Source organism: Rhinolophus sinicus, chromosome 3 (genome assembly GCF_057876585.1).
Source record: "Rhinolophus sinicus isolate RSI-liver-muscle chromosome 3, RSI-T2T, whole genome shotgun sequence".
In the NCBI taxonomy this organism is placed as follows: Eukaryota; Metazoa; Chordata; class Mammalia; order Chiroptera; family Rhinolophidae; genus Rhinolophus; species Rhinolophus sinicus.
Window position 1 is genome coordinate 143505418 of NC_142503.1, and position 18467 is coordinate 143523884.

Sequence of the window (18467 nt, forward strand, 5' to 3'; positions counted from 1 at the left end):
AGTGCCAAAGGGAACAGTGACGGTCTACCAAGCGCCTATAGCTTTTCTAATGTTTTTCATATGTTCCCAGAGAGGCCCTTGCTGTAGAATGATCTACACACTAGCAATAGATGGCTAAGTTCCAGGTAGTACCACATTCACTCCCAGGTCAGGGTTGGAAAGGAGTGGGCATTGCTATGGAGAAGTACAAGGGGAAAACCCATCATCCCAGGGCATGGCCTTGAAATGGAAACTCTGAAAATGTACCCCAGGAGGAAAGGAGTGGCTGGGGAGCCTTATAGCTGGGGCACCCTGGAACATTCCTCTGCAGCCACAGCTTGATTTGAAGGCTATAAACTCTACTCCTTCAATGGTCTTCAACTCTTTCTTCTGCATCCTCACCTCTAATGAGTTCCAGGTTTCAGGAAATTTATTTTGTGATACCTAACGCTGCATCCCAGCTTTTTGTTTGTGACTTTGTGCATTTCCTTATGTGGTCCCAGCAAGGTCCCATGGAAGCCAAGTCCCCTGGAATACCTGGGAGCAGACTGTAATGCCCATGGATGCCTTACCTGTGCAGTTCCCGCCACTTCTGTCCAATTCATAGCCTATCTCGCACTCACAACGGAACAGGCCAGGAAGGTTGTGGCAAGTTCCAAAAACACAGATGTTCGGAAGGGAACACTCATCGATATCTTGGAAAGGGGTGAAAAAGAGGAGAAATTAAATTTATTTTTTGCTAAAGAAACTGCCTCATGTAATTAAGCAACTAAGGTTATTAGGAAAATGACTATCCAACATCAATCTAGGCATTTCTCCCATAGACTTTTAGATGATTTGCCATGTACAGGGATGCCTCTTAGGTGAGACCTTATTTTTCTCATCCCCTCTTACATGCTAAGAAGTGGGCTAAGCATTTTATACATATGTATCTCATTTATGGTGTTTCACACAGGTCCACACCACTTTTGTAAAGTTAACTTTTGTAAAGTTAAACTAAGCACGTTAGGCTCAGTTCTTTGGTTGTCCTTATCTCTGCATTCACTGTTTTTGCTGTGGGTTAAAATTTGAAAAATGACAAAGGCTTTGTGGTAACTTTTACAATCAGTTTTATAACCCTCTGTACCCCTAGTACTATGGTGTGTGTTGCCTGTTGTTGATGGAGCTCCCAAAACTGCAGATGCTTCTTCCAGGCCTCTGTCCCTGCCTCCCATTAACATTCTGCTTGTGTAATTGACACGCGGGCACATTTTCAGCCTTGAGACTGGCTTTAAATAGCCATGACCACTCTGCCAGGGATGGTTTATATTAAGAACAAACAAACAAACAAAACTTTCCCTTGTAGCAGTAAGAGAAGCAAAACTTTCAGTGCAACTATTTATGTTACCAGAAGTGGCACGGTACCTGTTTTCCTTGGATGTTCCAGTAACAAAAGTAAACAAGGCATTAGGCATATGATCAAGAGCATAATCTGGTTTTTCTTGACTCAGAGGAATTTTATATCAAACTTTGCATATTTAATATAAACTGTATAAAGAACACCCAATGATTCCATGACAAAGAAAAATATTTATAGAACTATATGAGAGAATTAGTATACGTGTCCCACCTAAAGACTGATTTTGAGTTAATGTCCTATTAACAACAACTATTAATTAAGACATTAATCAGGGTCTTGTTTAAATTTCTACTGTCAATTGTTATCATTTGTGTATTTCTACTGAAATCTTTCTGGTTCATTGTAGCCACTAATTCTGCTCAATGAGGGATAATGCACTTCAATTTGACAAATGTGGGTAAAGAGAAGAACCTTGTGTCTCCTGGTGGGATCCACCCTTAGCCAATAGGCTCCCAGGACTCTTCCTGTCTGACCAACACTTATAAGAAAGACGGTGTCTTGTGCTGAGAGACATCATGACATATGACGTTATGCCAAAGGGTCTCCCACTGGAAAGAACTGCAAAAGGTATTTAGAGACCATGTGAGCCATATGTACCCGGGACATTATTCTACATATGGAAAAGACTACCTGCTCTGCTGTTATTTTAAGGCCTTTATTTCTAGAAACCAAACTATAGTGAGATTCAAAACTGTGCTTCCATATTTAAAGAGAATCCTTCGACAGGACATTATCAGGGGACCAGCACTTTCTATCTTTCATGCAGCAGTGGGGACAAAGAGGATGCGCTGAGGTAACCACACTTGGTTAACTTCTCTCTCGTAGGTCCGATGGGTGCAGACCATCTGGCCACGGTAGGATGTGCGGCTTATGGCCAGAGAAAATTTTCTCTGCACAGAAAGAACTAGTCTGGCTGGAGACCTGATCCTTCCACAAACTGAAGTGACCAGGTTGAAGCCAAAACACACCTCAGGTAAAAAAAAAAAAAAAGAAAAAAATCAGGAATGTTTAAGCAACCTAATCTCATCAGGCGGTGTAAGGCCCCAGCCACTTCCCCATCAGTTACCTTCACAGGCTTTCCCATCAGCACTGGGCACAAAGCCCATGTCACATTCACAGCGGTATCCTCCGGGGGCGTTGAGGCACTGGCCATTGCCACACAAATTCAGATTCTCAGAGCACTCATCAAGATCTAGAGCCAGAAAGAAACAGAAGTTACTCTTTCTCAGTTTTCCCATTCCTCGGGTCTGACAGTTTTTGTAATTAACTCCCTGAGTGTACTGGTGCTTGGTCATAATTTCTATTTGACACATTTAAACTCATTTTTTTTCTCTTTTGAACGCTAATATTGAATATTCAATGAACATGGTGTGCAGAGGCAGAATTCTGAATGCTAAATTATACCTAATGATGTAAAATGAGTAAGTTAAACAAATCATTCAAACTAAGGCTTTTTCAAGCAGAGTCATCCAAATGAGGACACATCCATGACAGGAAATAATATGCCATGGTTTGTGTCTATTTCTCAAACTTCAGGCTAAGTTCAGATGGGCAGCAAAAGAACTAGAACAACAGTTTTAAAGGACACTAAAAATTCCTGTTTGCTTAATCCTACTGAGGCTTGTTAATGATCATGATCATTACATATCAAACATATGAACCATGCATGCTCATACATGAAACTTTCAATATTTTCTAAAAACTAGTGGGAGGTTTAGGATGATAAAACTTCACTGGGTTAGGCAAAAACGATTTCAAATATGATGAAATTTTTGGTGAGTTTTTTGGTTTTGTTTTTTAATCCAGGTAAATCACGTACTGGGCCTTAACCTCTTTTATGTTTAAATGATTTCTTGTGAGCTGAGTGCTTGGGATAAATTAATGTTTCAAGTGATATGAGCAGCCATGCTACCTCACAGCCAATGAAAACTGCATCTCAGCACCTACTTAACACCAAAGTCCTAACATAAGAAATGTTATCTGTGTATACGTGTTCATGTAAGTGTATGTATCATATTTCTACAATCATATTTCTAATCATATATATTCAAATATATGTAGTTCATGTTAATTCAATGACTATTAATTAGAACAGAAAAGAAAATGTCACTGGTACATTGTAAAACTGGAATGAACTCCTTACAAAGCGGTTACAAAGTTCTTGCTTAGAGCAATGTGGGATGATAATGATGATGGTCAGTAGGAGAAAAAGATATGCTATCAACCTGATTCAGAACATTTAATCCCTTTTCCTTACATAGCTTCCTTCAGCAAGCTCACTCTCGGGTTTGCTATGGAAAATAAGTCAACAGTGAGAAATAGGCACAAAAATAGAAAGGCTAAGGATTATAAAAGGAAGTGACTTGTTTTAAACTAATGACATCATTACATACAGTAAGATACACATAACTAATAACTATATATGTGTATAGTTAGCTTCTGAGGTCTCCGTAATTGATCTAGCTCCAAATTTCCATTCCACAAAGATATATACTTAGTTTCAAATAACTGATCTTTTCTGTTAAAAGCTGTCCATAACTGTCTCCGTCTTCAGAAAAGAACTGATGGTCTGAAAGACACGGAACGCCTTTCTCTAACTGCCGTTTACACAGTTATTTCTGACACAAACTTACCTGTGCAAGTGAAGCCATCGCCCGTGTAGCCTTCCTTACAGAGACAGCGGTAAGAGCCCATGGTATTCTTGCAATCTGCATGCTGGCTGCACATGTGGGTTCCATTGGAGCATTCGTCCAGATCTTAAGGAAACAAATCACATCATTATGAACAGAAAGTATGACGTTTAACATCAATAATACGCAAGTTAAATTTTTCTTTACAGAATTCATATTTTCATATTTATAATCTATGCAGTTCACAAGAAGCAATTTCTGTTATTTTCCAACCCACCAGTGCACTTAATGCCATCGCCAATCCACCCGGGGCTGCAGCTACATTTGAAGCTTCCTGCTGTGTTGGTACATACAGCATGTCTGTCGCAGTTGTGTGCTCCAATTTCACATTCATTGATGTCTGGAAAAATAACCAGCGGTTTAAAGAAAGTTTAGCACATATGCACTTTAGGTCTTTTAATTAAGTTAGCAATAGCAACTTAGAAATGTCAAAAGTGGACTTGTTTTCACACTCCCCACAGTATAATACAGATTGGTTTAGCATCCACATATATACTCCACACATATTGAACAGCTTTACATTTCAATTTATAAACAACATGATGCTACTTGCTCTTACCAACTCTAAGTATTTTCCATTATTTTATGTGTTTCCAGTCACTGCAAAACAAAATGAACTTCTTTCCAGTAGAAGATCTTAAAACGTGAGGTGCCTAACATTCTATGGTATTAACACTCACAGTCATGTTTCTATTCCCGATATTTTTATTAAGTCAACCATATAGACAAAAGAATACAAAGTTGCTGGCATATTAGGAAACTTTTTCACTCATATTCTATCTATTAAATATGTTTTATTCTTAAATGTAGAATACTGCATTATTTAATATGCTTTATTTCTATGCAAGTTTTACTTTAGGTATTGCTAATTCAAGCATTTGCAGAGACTTTTCCTTAAGATAGTGTGTGAACCGTCTTTTCTCTAGCTTCTTAGAGTCCTATCCCGTTGGAGACTCAAGCCTTCTTGCATAGTTCATGTAAAACTCAAATCAATCCAATGGAGCTTTATCTGTAAAAGGAGTACTGGATTAGGGTCACTTTACTGAAAGACTCCAAATTTTTGAAAATTCTTTATTCTCCAAAATTCCATTTCCAAATTTAGCCAAGATTGATTCTATAATTATAAAAGGGTTATAGAAAAGAATATAAAGTATTAAGTAAAATATGTCTTGTTTCCTGTGATACTGTGATTTGTAATAATAACATATATTTGGTCTTTGTCTCCATTTCTGGCACAGAGCTCCTAAAACCCTTGGAATTTCCTAAGTGATGAGAGAAGGAAGGTGTCCTTTGTTATATTAATGAGGTGACTTTTGGACCACACCTAAGGATGGGGGCTGGTTGCCAGGAGAATCAGCCACGTGATTAGAAGTTTGGAAATTTCAGATCTACTCCCCTGACCTTACAGCAAGGTATGGAGAGAGGCGTTGGAGGTCGAATCAATTGCTGATGACCAATGATTTGATCAATCATACTTGTGTAATGAAGCCTCCATAAAAACCCAAAAGTACAGGGTTCAGAGGTTCTGGGTTTGTTAACACATGGAGATTCAGGAAGAGTGTTCCCTCGGAGAGGGCATTGGAATCTCCACACCACTTTGCCATACGCATATCTTGCCCTATGCATCTCTTCTATCTGGCTGTTCCTAAATTACATTCCTTTATAATAAATCGGTAATCTAGTGAGTAAATTGGTTTCCTGAGTTCTGTGAGCTACTCTAGCAAACTAAACCCAGGGAAGAGGTCATGGGAAGCTCCGATTTATAGGATTTATAGCCAATCTGTCAGAAGCACAGGTAACAACCTGGACTTACAACTGGCATCTGAAATGGGGACAGTCCTGTGGGACCGGACCCTTAACTTGTGGAATCTCACACTATCTACCTAAAGATAGTGTCAGAATTTACTTGACTTGTAAGATTCTTGGTTAGTGATCAGAACTGGAATTGGTACCATAATCTTATTTCCCCAAATTAATCCATTATATAATGAAAGCCAGGCACTCAACCTCATAGTCGACTTTTTCATTAACTAAGAACAAGACTCATAGGTATGGATACTATGACTCAACAGGGAAACCAATGTCTAACACAAAACTTAGGTCAAGAAGGATAATTTGAGCATAAGAAATGTTGCAAGAGTTTTCAGTGATCACTTGAAGAGTGGCATAAAAAAGAAACTGGGCAAGCAACTTATGTTTACTCTTTTGTTTATGTAAGAAGCCCAATAAAATGATTTAAAAGTGTTGGGAAACATGTTGTTTGCCAAATATTCCATCTGAAGCTCTGAAATGGTCCTAGGATCTTTGGCTTCTTCATAACTTCTAGAGCAAACACAAAATAACATTTTGCCACAAAAATATTTTGCAATATCACTAATAATCATGAAGTGAAAACATGCCTAGAAGAATGTTCTTACAATTACAACGTATTGTATGGGTGAATTTTAATGTAACTTTGGCAGCCACATGAACCTATTGAGTTATTAAGGCAGGTCAAGGGAGGCACATACCAGGCAGCTTTAGACTTGTGACTGGGAGCTTTAACCAACTGAATGATTGCACATGGCACATTCCATGGAAATGGGGAGGAAGGCCGGCCCAGGGATAATAGTGGTAAGTAGGGAATTCAAGAAAGTAAGCCTGAACTAACGGGTTTGCTCTTCCTCAGATAATCACTACCTTCAGAATTAATGACGCAAACCACCACTTTTAGAGTCCTCTTAATTTCCCTGCTTTATTTGTGATGATCTCTGAATTAGGTAGAAATAATGAGCTTTAATTACCTAAGTATTAAAGCTTCCATAAAATCACGGAATTTTCTAAGTGGGAAGAATTTAGAATTCTACTTTCCTAATCCTCAATTTCTCAGAGGAGAATACAGAGGTCCCCAAAGGCATGGGGACTGACAAGGGCCCCAAAATCAGTGAGGGGCTGAGCAGGACTACCAGGAACTCACTTTCCCTGCCCACTGTTTGGCACTCTTTTTTTTTGTTTTGTTTTTGTTTGTTGGTTTGTTTGTTTTTTAATTAAAGTTTATTGGGGTGACAACTGTTAGGAAAGTTACAAAGCTTTCAGGTGTACAATCCTCTAATACATCATCTGTATTTCACATTGTATGTTCACTATCCAGAGTGAGCTCTCCTTCCATCACCATATAGTTGACCCCCCTTTCCCTCTTCTACCTTCCTGGCACTCTTTTCCTTAGACTACAGCTGCCTAATTGAGCTGATTTCTTTAGATCCATCAGGACTTTATTCTAAGCCCGGCTTTATGGAGTTTGCAAAATCTCAGTAAGTAGTACCAGACTCACAGAAATATTCACTAATCTTTTCTAGTAAGCATAATTTTCAGAGATAATCATAGCCTGTCAATCTAGTAATTCTGTGATCTTTTTCTCTCCAATTTTTTAATGAGCAAAGTTACCTTTATTTTCATATGGATTTTTTGCCGTCATATTTAATCTTGCAACTAAGAAAGTTATTATTTCTTTTAAAAGGAGTCTCCCCTTTTTTATCATTAATACTATGCTAAAATAATTTTCTAATTCGAGAAAATATGTGCAATTTCACCACAATTTTTCAAGGTGAAAAGAAATTTTATTTGCAAGAGGCTGTGTATCATGGGTTTCAGGATATAGGAGAGAGTAACTCAGGAGCCAATTTTCAATTCTCCATTTTGCGAATATTTGTATAAGTCATTATCTCAATGCCTTATATCTTCATTAACTGGCAAGTGAATTAGAAAGACCGGTCATAAAGTGTAAAGACATCTCTGAATAAAAGGTTTTTGCATATGTGTGTGTGTGCATGCATGCAGCAACTATTATTCATTAATCGTTTCCATGGCAGACTTGGGCCTAAGACTATACTACATTATAAAAACAGACAAAAGGGGAAACTGAGCCATAAGGAAAACAAGCAAACAAAAATGCTATATTCAAACACTCTTCTCTCCAATAATGTGAAGGAAACATAGCACATGCTTGCCAAGAACATCTCTTTCTGTGCAAATGTTCTCTTTCCCCCACAAGTTTGCTCCAGACAGAAAATTCATTTTTAAGATTAAGAAGAAGCACAAGCCAAGAAAAGCAAAGAAATTCAAATTTAGGGCTGACACTGCAACCTCTGTAACCCCATGAAAGCTCCCTCACAGACTCAAAGGTCCTGTTTGCAGGGTTCTCTTGAAGGGGAACGGTATGGTCTGAGCAGACCCCAGGCACAGGTTCAGGGTGTGTTCCACTGACATTCAAGTAAGGGCTGTTCTCTAAGCTGCTCTGGCCTCCTCTGACAGTCACACAGGGAGAGGCTTTGTCACCCACACAAACACCTGCCTTCCCGTCATCTGGGCATCAGTCACGTGGACCTTAAACAGGCAGCACTGCCAAACTGTGGGATCTCCTTGATTAGGCCTTGGGGCAGAGTACGTTCAAGTGAATGGAGAGGCTAAACAGGAAGGCTACTTGGATTTCTTAATTTGGATCCAAATTCCAGCCAAGACTATTTAACTGAACACCCACCAAGTTTTCGCAGGCTGACAGCCAGTGGAGGACAATTAGCAGCGATAAGAAGCTGGAAGGAAATGGGCGCAAATTCTCACTGAGCGCTGGTAGTTTTGAAGTAGATGATTCTCTTTCACAGACTAAGGCCTACCAGCAACATTTCTCATGTGAAAAGCAGCAGACAGTTTGAGAAATGAAATTACCCAGAAATCCTGCTATTTTAAATGAAAACAATTCTGATTTTAATGGTACGTCATACTTACTAACTGACTGAGTGACACACGATAGGTGGTAGGCTCTTACGTGTGAAAGCCAGGACTCGCCAAGGATGGCACCCAGCTGCAGTCTAGGTTTTCTTCTTCCAATTGGTTGTCTAATTACAATTATGCAGAATGAGCAGCAGAAGCCCTGCACGTGGGCCACAGAAAAATTGTAATCCAGTCCCTTAAGCCAAGGACAGAGAGCTGCGTTCTAGATTTCAAGCAAATGTATTTTCTCCCTCCATTAAAGCGAACATTACTCTCAACTCATGATTTGGACAAAGCTTAGGGACTAAAAAGAAACGCTTAACATCTGTGTAGGCTGGGAATGTAAGTCAGTGGGTGGATTCTGAACACTGCTAAAGTGATTGGGGGGAAAAACATGTTTATTTGTTTAAATGGAAACAATCAGTAATGACAAGGGAGCTGAAATATTTAGACAAAGTTGTAATGGAACCCAGAGGACATTTTTTTAGTTCTCATGAAACAAAATTCCTCCTTATGAATAGCATACATATTTTTATAATTCCTTTACAGGCTACTTATTAAAAAAAAATATATATATATATATATATATAATGTATGTTATACATATTGTATGTATGTATATATATTATATATGTATAGAAATAGATGTAAAATACTTCTTTTGTTTGTCATCAAAACATAGTTCTGGGTCTGTTCTTCACTGTTATTTGTTGTGCGGCTCGCTTATCCCATTAGGCAAGATCCGTATATCTATTTATATTAGTTGCCTGGGACATTATAAACACTTGTCTTTAATATGATTATCACCAAGGTAACTTGCTGGTAATCTAACTTGTGAGTGACACTAATGTTAAACTAAAAGCAGGCTAAAAGAACCCTCGTTACATGGGATTAAAAAACACTTTGGCTCAGATTTTTTAAAACTTGTTTTCAAGTATACCAAACTTGCTGCCAATTCCTGTTTGTGTCAGTCATTTTCAATCAAATGTGATAGCCTTGGTTGTTAATAACAGTATTTGCAGAGGACCTCTTTTTCTTTCCTCCCTAATGTACCCCCTCCTTCCATACTTCACTGCGGGATGCTTACTCAAGGGGAACACTTGTGTAACTACAGAGCACTGTGGTGATTTCTTTAAGCTCATGAACCAGTGGAAGAACTAGGAATAAAATCCAGAGTTCTACTCCTTTACATGAGAGTATCACATGCCATGGTACTATGATATCAAAGGGGCCGTGAAACTCAAGTCTTCTCCCTACAGTGCTAACTCGGTTTTATAAAATTAAAAAATCATTTTAGGCTATAAGTTAAAAGCAGGGGGATGTTGGCCCTTGGGAAAGGATAGAGCACTTCTTGGCCTTCATATCTATTTTTCTGTTCACATAATGTACTAAAAGATTGCTGTTCCTAATGTAAAACTGGTGTCATCTCATCTAACGTGGAGTGCACAGCTCTCATCACCACAGTCTTAGTATCTGTGCAAACTCAGTTAAAACAAGCCTTTGGACATAGAGTAAGATTTTCCTTTTTTAAATTGATGTCAAGCATGTATCAATAAATAGTGGTATAGAATTTTGCTAGACTAGAAGTTATGTCTCTAATTAAATGGCTTCTAGACACGGTGTCTATGTGTCTCATTCCATAATGACAACAGTAAGTACTATTTATTGACCAGCTACTGAAAGTTAAGCACTGCGCCAAGGGTATTATATATATATATATATCTCATTGACTTAAAATGAAATTAATGCTGCATGAAAATTTAAGCTTTCTTCGTAGTGAAAGGCCTAAAATAATTGGCCTCTGCACATGCCCCTGTTAGCTGGAATGTGGAGCCTGAAATTCTAGAGATCTCCTTTTCTAATAGCGAATGAAGACTGTCCCATTAGATTAACTTCTCCCTTCATAAACATCGCCATTCTCTGGGGTTAATTTCAGTGAGTTCAACTGAGCCAAACATTGGTATTAGCCTCCACTAGGTAAAATGCAATATGGAACTGTCCTATCTTTCCCTTCATTACTTCCAGACCACCACCCCTTATCCCAAGTTCTGTATTTACACTGGAAGCTAAAAATAAAGCTTGAAACATAGACATCATGAGCTAAGCATCATTTTTACCCCAGAGACTACATGAGGAGTTGAGATTTTAAAAACTGTGCTGTTCATCAGAAGGGACCCCCAGCCATGCTTATGTGAAGAATAATATACTGAGGATGAAAGCATTCCGGCTTCATGCTTGTTTTTATAATTTGGCTACAATCTCTCATTTTTGGACCAATAGTAATATTACTGGTGTTATCTGTATATCTATAACTTTGAAACTTAGTATTATTGGACAACTTGAAATGACAATATATTTGGGGGTTTTCTTGAAAAATGTTGACATAATTAAGACAAGAATCTGTACACTTACCACATTGCCAATCTGCAAATATTTTAATGTTCAATTTAAGTCACAAGGGCCTGCCAAACTGGCGTTTGAAGTTAAAGTCTGTTATTTGTAAAGAAATTATGCAGTTACCTAATTCAAGCTCACCATGGTCTCTATTGTGTTTTAAATTATGTTATATATGCTATAATCTGTTATATTACTGTAAGTGACTACAGTAAAACTACTATTCCACGTAATATCATTGCCTCAAGTTTGAAAATACTAACTAAACATTTAAAAACAATATCACTCACGTAAAGTGATGTTTACTTGATGTTTAATAGAAGAATCTCCCACAAATATTGTGAAAAGATTTTCTTATGTGCTATAGATATTACACAAGCAAAATTACAAACGGTTTATCAGTTCATAAGATTTGTTAATTCCCAGGAATAAAGACTTATCTGGGCTAAAGCAACGTAATATATCACAAGCACACTCATTTAAGGAACTGGAAGACTGATGAGAATTGATGAAATATATGAATTTTAGGATGTGCTTCTTTAAAAAGTGATTTCTGTTAAAAGACCTTAAAGAAGTGTTGCCAATGGAGACTATTGGAAAAGGCTTGCTTTAATACAGTCGTGCGCCACTTATCAACGGGATATGTTCTGAGAAATACATAGGCGATTTCCTGGTGTGAACATCAGAGCACACTTACACAAACCTACGTGGTATAGCCCCACTACTGTAACTGTATGTGCTATGTTTTTATACGACTTTGTTCACACCAGCATCACCACAAACACACTGAGCTACAACATGACCAAGACTATGGCATCATGAGGTGATAGGAATTTTTAAGCTCCATTATAATTTTATTGGACCATTGTCATATATGTGGTCCATTGTTGACTGAAACGACATTATGTGGCACATTACTGTAAAGAGATATGAATATTTGGTAACTAGCATGTTAACTACTTTGATATAAAAATGTGATTTGAACCTCATAAAAATGTGATATGTATAGTGTTAATTATAGTGATAATTTATTCAATATATTATCACTTGTTTCAAGGTAAAGAAAAAACCCTCAGCTTAGATTCAATCTAAAGTGTGACAAATTTCAAAGAAGTACAGAGTAACTTAATGAAAAATGTTCCACAAACTGCTTTATAAATGCAATTGAAATGTTAATGGTCTTAAAACTGGTATTAATCTATAATTATGGTAGTAGTCTCTTAACCACTTTTAACGTCTTATTGTTCAATCTGAAAAAACATACCTGTGCAGCCAGTCTTTCCTTTTTTGCCTGAATATCCCATATCACAATGGCAGATAAATGAGCCTTTAGTGTTTTCACAGGTTCCACTTAGACAGATATTTGGATTCAGGTCACATTCATTCACATCTGTAAAACATAAATATTATTAATACATATAACCATTTGTTTGAATACCTTTTCCCTGAGATAAAACAACTATGATAAATAAATCAGAAAGGGTGAAATGCTTTCACTCCAAAAAAAGTGTATCATATTTATGGAGCTCAATTCACATGTGCTTTCTATATTCCAGGCTAACAATGCAGAATGGCTTTTTAGTTGGGCCATAAGTAGGAGGTCAAGTAATCCAATAAACTGATTGACTCTAGGCTGAGTCTAGAGCCTGTTTATGTGGCAGTCTAGAGAACTTTTCAAAACAGCAGCCAGATGAACCTTTTAATTCAGCCTACGTGATGCTAACGATTTAGTTTCCATATTTTCAAAGAAAGGATAAACTAGCAGTCTTAGTGTAGATGGTTACATCACTTCTTTCCCAAATTGAAACATTTATATTTATGACATTCACTTCAATTTTAGGGCTTCACAAATATTTGGTAAGGGGTTTCCGAAGATATAAAGGTGATACAATTTAGATATTTTAAATTCTAAATTCTTGCTTCTGGTCAAGATGGAGTAATAGGCACCACATTTACCTTCTCAGCTGAAGCAACAACAACAAAAGGACAACATAGGCAACAAAAGACAGTGATCCTGAGAGAAAGAAAACGAGCCAGGCGAATTCTACAATGCCTCAGATTACTGTGTAGAGAGAGTATGAAGGGCGTGGCATAAGGAAGGGGATGGCAGAGGGAACCAGTAAGTGTTCCTGAGTTGAGGAGATGAAGCTGGAAGTCCTCGAAGGCCAAAGTCACTAGAGTTCTCAGTGCAGATCAAAGGACAGGTGGGTCCTGCACAGTGAGAGAGCTCCAGATGACTGCAACGGTCCCAGTCAGGCATTCAGATGAGCAGTGATCAGCACATTCATGTAAGGAAGCTATTAGAAGCTGGGTAAGTCCCACCCACAAGAATTAGAGGGACCAATCATCAGCGTTCACAGAAGGCCTGGAATTGTGCCTCTTCCTAACGGGAAAACCCCATAATTCACAGGGATTTGGGTAGAGCATCCAGAAGGACCTTGCCTCAGTAATGCAGCAAAATTAGCCTGAGACTAACTGCTGTTTTATTAAAAGAGTAAAAGCAAAACTTTGAAAGGCTCAGTCTGTTTCCAAATAACAACATAGATCAAGAATAAAGGTCAAGAATATTCTAGAATACAAAAATTTCTAGCACCTAGTAAGTCAAAATTTATAACATCTGGCATCCAATCAAAAAATACTAGGCATTCAGTGAAGCAGGAAAATAGGAACTGTAATGAAGAAGAAAGTCAATTTACTGAAATGACTCAGAACTGACACAGATGATAGAATTAGTAGACCAGGGCATTAAAACAGTTATTACAATTGTATTCCGCATGTTCAAAAAGCTAGAGGCATGATTAGACATATTAAACAGAGACACAAAAGATATGAAAAAGTCCTAAATCAAACTTTTAGAGGTAAAAACTAAAATGTCTAAGATTAAAAATATACTGAATAGGATAAAAGGCAGATTAGATATTGCAGGAGAAAATACAACAAATTTGAAAACAACAGTAGAAACTCTAAAACATGCACTATTAATTCTAGAGTTCATTGCATTTTTGTCAGAAATAAATTTTGCATGCCTTTAGACAAACATATTAAAATCCTGAACTCTAGTCACAGTAGAAGGAGGGTTAAGTAGACAGAAATAATGCATAAACGTAAAATAAATGTCCATCTGCAGTTGACCAATGGTTACCTCAGTCCACGTATCATCTGACAAAACTAACATATCACACTCACAAGAAAGTTGCTCTTTGGAATGCTGACTTTGCAGTATTAGTATTATGCCACTAAATATCATTACTTTTCACATAGGATCTCAGGTACCCAAACCAATCTTTATGTCATTTAACAGTATTTGTGAGTAATCAGCAAAAATGGAAAAATCTGTTTTCTTTGCTTACCTACACAAGTCTTCATGTCTTCGGATGCCATGAATCCATCAAAACACAGACACCTGTACTCTCCCGGTATGTTTGTACACTGACCACCGTCGCAGATATTGGGGTTATCTTCACACTCATCAATGTCTGCAGAGAATAAAACCAACAACGGCATGTTGTTGATGTTGGTTCTATTAATTCAATGATGAAAAAATTAACTGACCCAAGTCAAATAAACTCAGCCTATTTGCACAAGACAATTAATTCTCAAATGAAGCTTTACATCAGTTATCCCATCAGGTTAAAAGGAGAAAACCATTTTCAAGATTCACAACATACTGTTCGGGGTCAGGGGTCCACATCCACTTAAAATCCCAACATTTAATTAGCAATTTTATCTCTGATGTGAGTTTATCTTTCAAATATGATTATGAATCTTAGTTTTCTCACTGTCAAACGTAAATGTCTAAAGTCTATTATCTTCTGTTTTATTGATATTTTAAGATGAAAACTGCTTGAAATAAGCAAGTCTAGTTAGATGCATTTTTAGTACAAATATTTATTTTCAACATTTAATTTATTTTTGTAGCCAAATTTACATCTAGGGCTTTTGAGAGAGAGTTTTCTAGGTCAGATAAGATACTCTGGGTTTCTAAACCCAATTTCTCTCTTTATCCAAGCCAGAATCAAAACCTGTATTACCTACCTCATTTTTCATCTCTAGCTGGCTACATGGCTCTTCTAGCCCAGGGTGATAGAATAGGAAGTGTCAATTAGACCAGCATCACTCAAATTTTAGCATACATCCAAATCACTTTGAGGGCTTGTGAAAACAGTTTACTGGGATCCGCACCCAGGAGTTTCTGACTTAGTAGGCCCAGGGTGGGGTCCAAGATTTTTCATTTCTAACAGATTCTCAGGTGAGGTTAATGCCGGTACAGGGAACACACCCTCAATAGCAGTGAAGTAAGCTAAGAGTTCAGATTTTTCAAAATTCTGATCAACGAAGAAACTATATTTTATACTCCATTTATTGGGCACGTGTCAGGTACTATGCTAAGTGCTATACATATTCGTCCACACAGGCAATCTGAACCCCATTTTATAGATGAGAAACCCGATGCTAAGGATCTCTATCAAGGATGCACAACTGAAATACGTGACAAAACAAAGATTTGGACTCAGGACTATCTGATTCCAAAGCCCACGCCCTGCACTACTCTACAGAGGGCCCTGTACTTGAGAGATTTCACAGGAGGGTAAAACCTACTTACCAGTACATGACCTCTGGTCGGGCATTAGTGCGAATCCTGGCTGACAGCTACATTCATAGCTACCTTCCGAGTTCGTACAGAAGGTCTCACAACCACCGTTCATTATGCTGCATTCGTCAATGTCTAAGAAAAATAAAAATAATATCATATTATCACCTTTCTCTGTGCTTATGATCATGGCATGTGTTTAAAGTTTCCAGGCATAGGTCAAGTAAAGCAAAAAAAAAAAAAAGAGAAAGCATCCTAGGGTCCTAGGGTAACTGGAATTTACTGCATTGATTGATTCCTTCAAAAAGTATGAACTACACACCTACTATGTGCTAGAGATAAGAATCTAAGAGTGAATGAGATAGACACCAGACCTGCCTTCGTAATGCTAACTTACAGCTAGAGAGTTAGATGAACAACTAATTACACAACACATGATGTGCCACATGCAATGTAGGAGAAATGGTAGGTGCTATGAGAACTTATCCCAGTTATGACAATGGGCACGTGGGTGAAATTCTCTGGGTCACAGACTCAGTTATAAACTTGACATTCAGTTTGATTGGCTGAAGTTCTAATCCTTTTCAAGAACCTGAGTTGGAGTTCTGAGTTGTCCTGGGCCATGTTTCAGAAGAATTTGGGCTGATTTATGCCTTTGGGTGGAAACCATGTGAGACTTGGCAGTTCCACATGATGTACACCCCAAACCAGGCAAAAACTGGCAGTTTATACAAAGTTTCACTTTGACTTTGGGCACAATAAAGCCACAGGGCTCTCTGTGCCACTCTTTCCAGCACAACTAAACTTACAGAGGGCCAGCCACAAAGCGAAAGTCTTATCCCACAAAACCCCATGTTTAAGGAGTGCCAGACCTGGCCTCTATTTCAATGTAAGTTATGAACATACCATGGTCTTCTTTCCAATAATTGTCCTCTGAAATCTATTAGCCGATCTAAACCACGGAAAGGCAGAGACTGAACTATTTTTTTTCCTTTTTCATGGCACTCATTGTGCTTCATTTATTTCAGGTGGTTAGTAATCACTTGCTGATTTGCTTGGTTATGCTTTGCATAAACAGAGCATGTGCTACCGTTCACCCTTCAAAGCAAGATGGATCAAATTATACTTGTCAAAGCTAAAACATCCTACATCCTTCATTTAAGTGCTTCTTTAAATACAGAAGGGAGGTGAGATCTGAAGATCAGAAGCCACTATGAAAAGAATTTTACTTACAGGAAAACAAGAAAGATTAAGTAAAAGTAACTGGTGATGGAAACAGAACTCAGAGAACATTGTTTGAGTGCTTTAGAATGAGACTAAATAAAATAAAACAGAAAACAACACAAAACATAGAACTTACCAACACAAAACAGCCTGTCAGGAGTTGAATGATAGCCAGGGTTGCAGGCACACTGATATTTCCCTATGAGGTTCACACAGCGGCCATTGGGACAGAGGTTCGCACTCAGTTCACACTCGTTGATATCTGAGTAGAAAATAAAAACAGAAAACATCCAGCCATAAGCTTCTGACTCTGGCAGAGATGTGGGTTGAATGACTGCCCACAGCTAAGTGGTCTGGGAGTGTTTCTCCTTACCTATACATGCGGAAATGTTGGGGGACAGCTGATGACCAGGAGGACATTCACAGCGGTAACTTCCTTCCGTGTTTAGGCAAATGCCTCCCCGACACAGGAGAGGATTTCGCTGACATTCATCAATATCTGAAAAGTGGAAATGACCCACGTTGAAGATGTTGGTGGTGTCCTGTCCAGGTCCCCATGCCAGGCCAGTGCACTCATTGCCCAGTTGCTAGGAGTCCTGTCTGCTAATGCCTCTCGGGCTCCCTTCTCCACCTCATTCAGAAATACCTGGGAGGTGGGAGATTATATTTCTCTCCCATGCTGGGGGTTGCCCATGGCCAATCACTGATTGAACTGATGTGGGAGTATAAAATCTTGGCCTCCTTGCCTCAAGGTGGAACAACTCTCTGGCACCATTCACACTCCCTAAGGGATTAGGTTAAAGCTAAAATACAGCTGAACTCTTTGCTTCCCTTCTTCCCCTGCCCTAACCTGCCTTCCTCACTTCTTTACAGGTTCCTCCTGAGAACACTCCCTCAAAAGAACCCCCAGTCGCAGGCTTGTTTCTAGGAAACCTGATGTAATACAACCAGCTTAATTAATCTCCTTGTCTAGAAATGTTGTACAGAAACTCTGTAACGTGACCCTGAATATAGCCTCTGTTTGAATTGTTCTCTCTTCCCTAGGATATCTATCCTAGGTGTTACACTCACTTCTCAGGGACCCATAACTGGTGTCCGAGACCACCCACCACTTCACAGCATGGATTCCCTCATTTCTTCCATGTGTCAGTCTCCCTCTGCCCAGACTGATTCCTGACTCACTGCTCAGGAGACGAGAACTGGGACAGAGGCTATTAGTCATCAAAGCATCTTGGAATCCTTTTTTTCCCTTATGCTGATCAAACGGGCTCACACTTACCCATGCAGTTCTTCATCATCATGAATCCACTTTCATAGCCTTCGTCACACTTGCATTCAAAGTCTCCTGGGGTATTCACACACTGGCCTCGGCCACAGAGGTCAGGTGATATGCGGCATTCATCAATGTCTGCACAAAAGCAGTGGGTAGCAGCAAATGAGTAGG

At 38.5% G+C, this 18467-nt stretch overlaps 1 protein-coding gene across 2 annotated transcripts in view; it reads right to left on the bottom strand.

Moving 5' to 3' along the window:
• Positions 1–18467, bottom strand: part of FBN1 (fibrillin 1) — a 233149-nt gene that overhangs the window by 59350 nt on the left and 155332 nt on the right. For both annotated transcript variants that reach the window (XR_012494755.2, XM_019730687.3), the window contains exons 27-36: positions 18303–18431; positions 17397–17522; positions 17160–17285; positions 15812–15934; positions 14559–14684; positions 12473–12598; positions 4286–4408; positions 4012–4134; positions 2445–2570; positions 552–674 (exon numbers count right to left, since the gene is read on the bottom strand). Coding sequence is in view for 1 of the 2 variants with exons in the window: in XM_019730687.3 (XP_019586246.3) it covers positions 552–674; positions 2445–2570; positions 4012–4134; positions 4286–4408; positions 12473–12598; positions 14559–14684; positions 15812–15934; positions 17160–17285; positions 17397–17522; positions 18303–18431 (1251 nt within the window). In the remaining variant the exon portion in view is untranslated. The remainder of the gene's footprint in view (positions 1–551; positions 675–2444; positions 2571–4011; positions 4135–4285; positions 4409–12472; positions 12599–14558; positions 14685–15811; positions 15935–17159; positions 17286–17396; positions 17523–18302; positions 18432–18467) is intronic.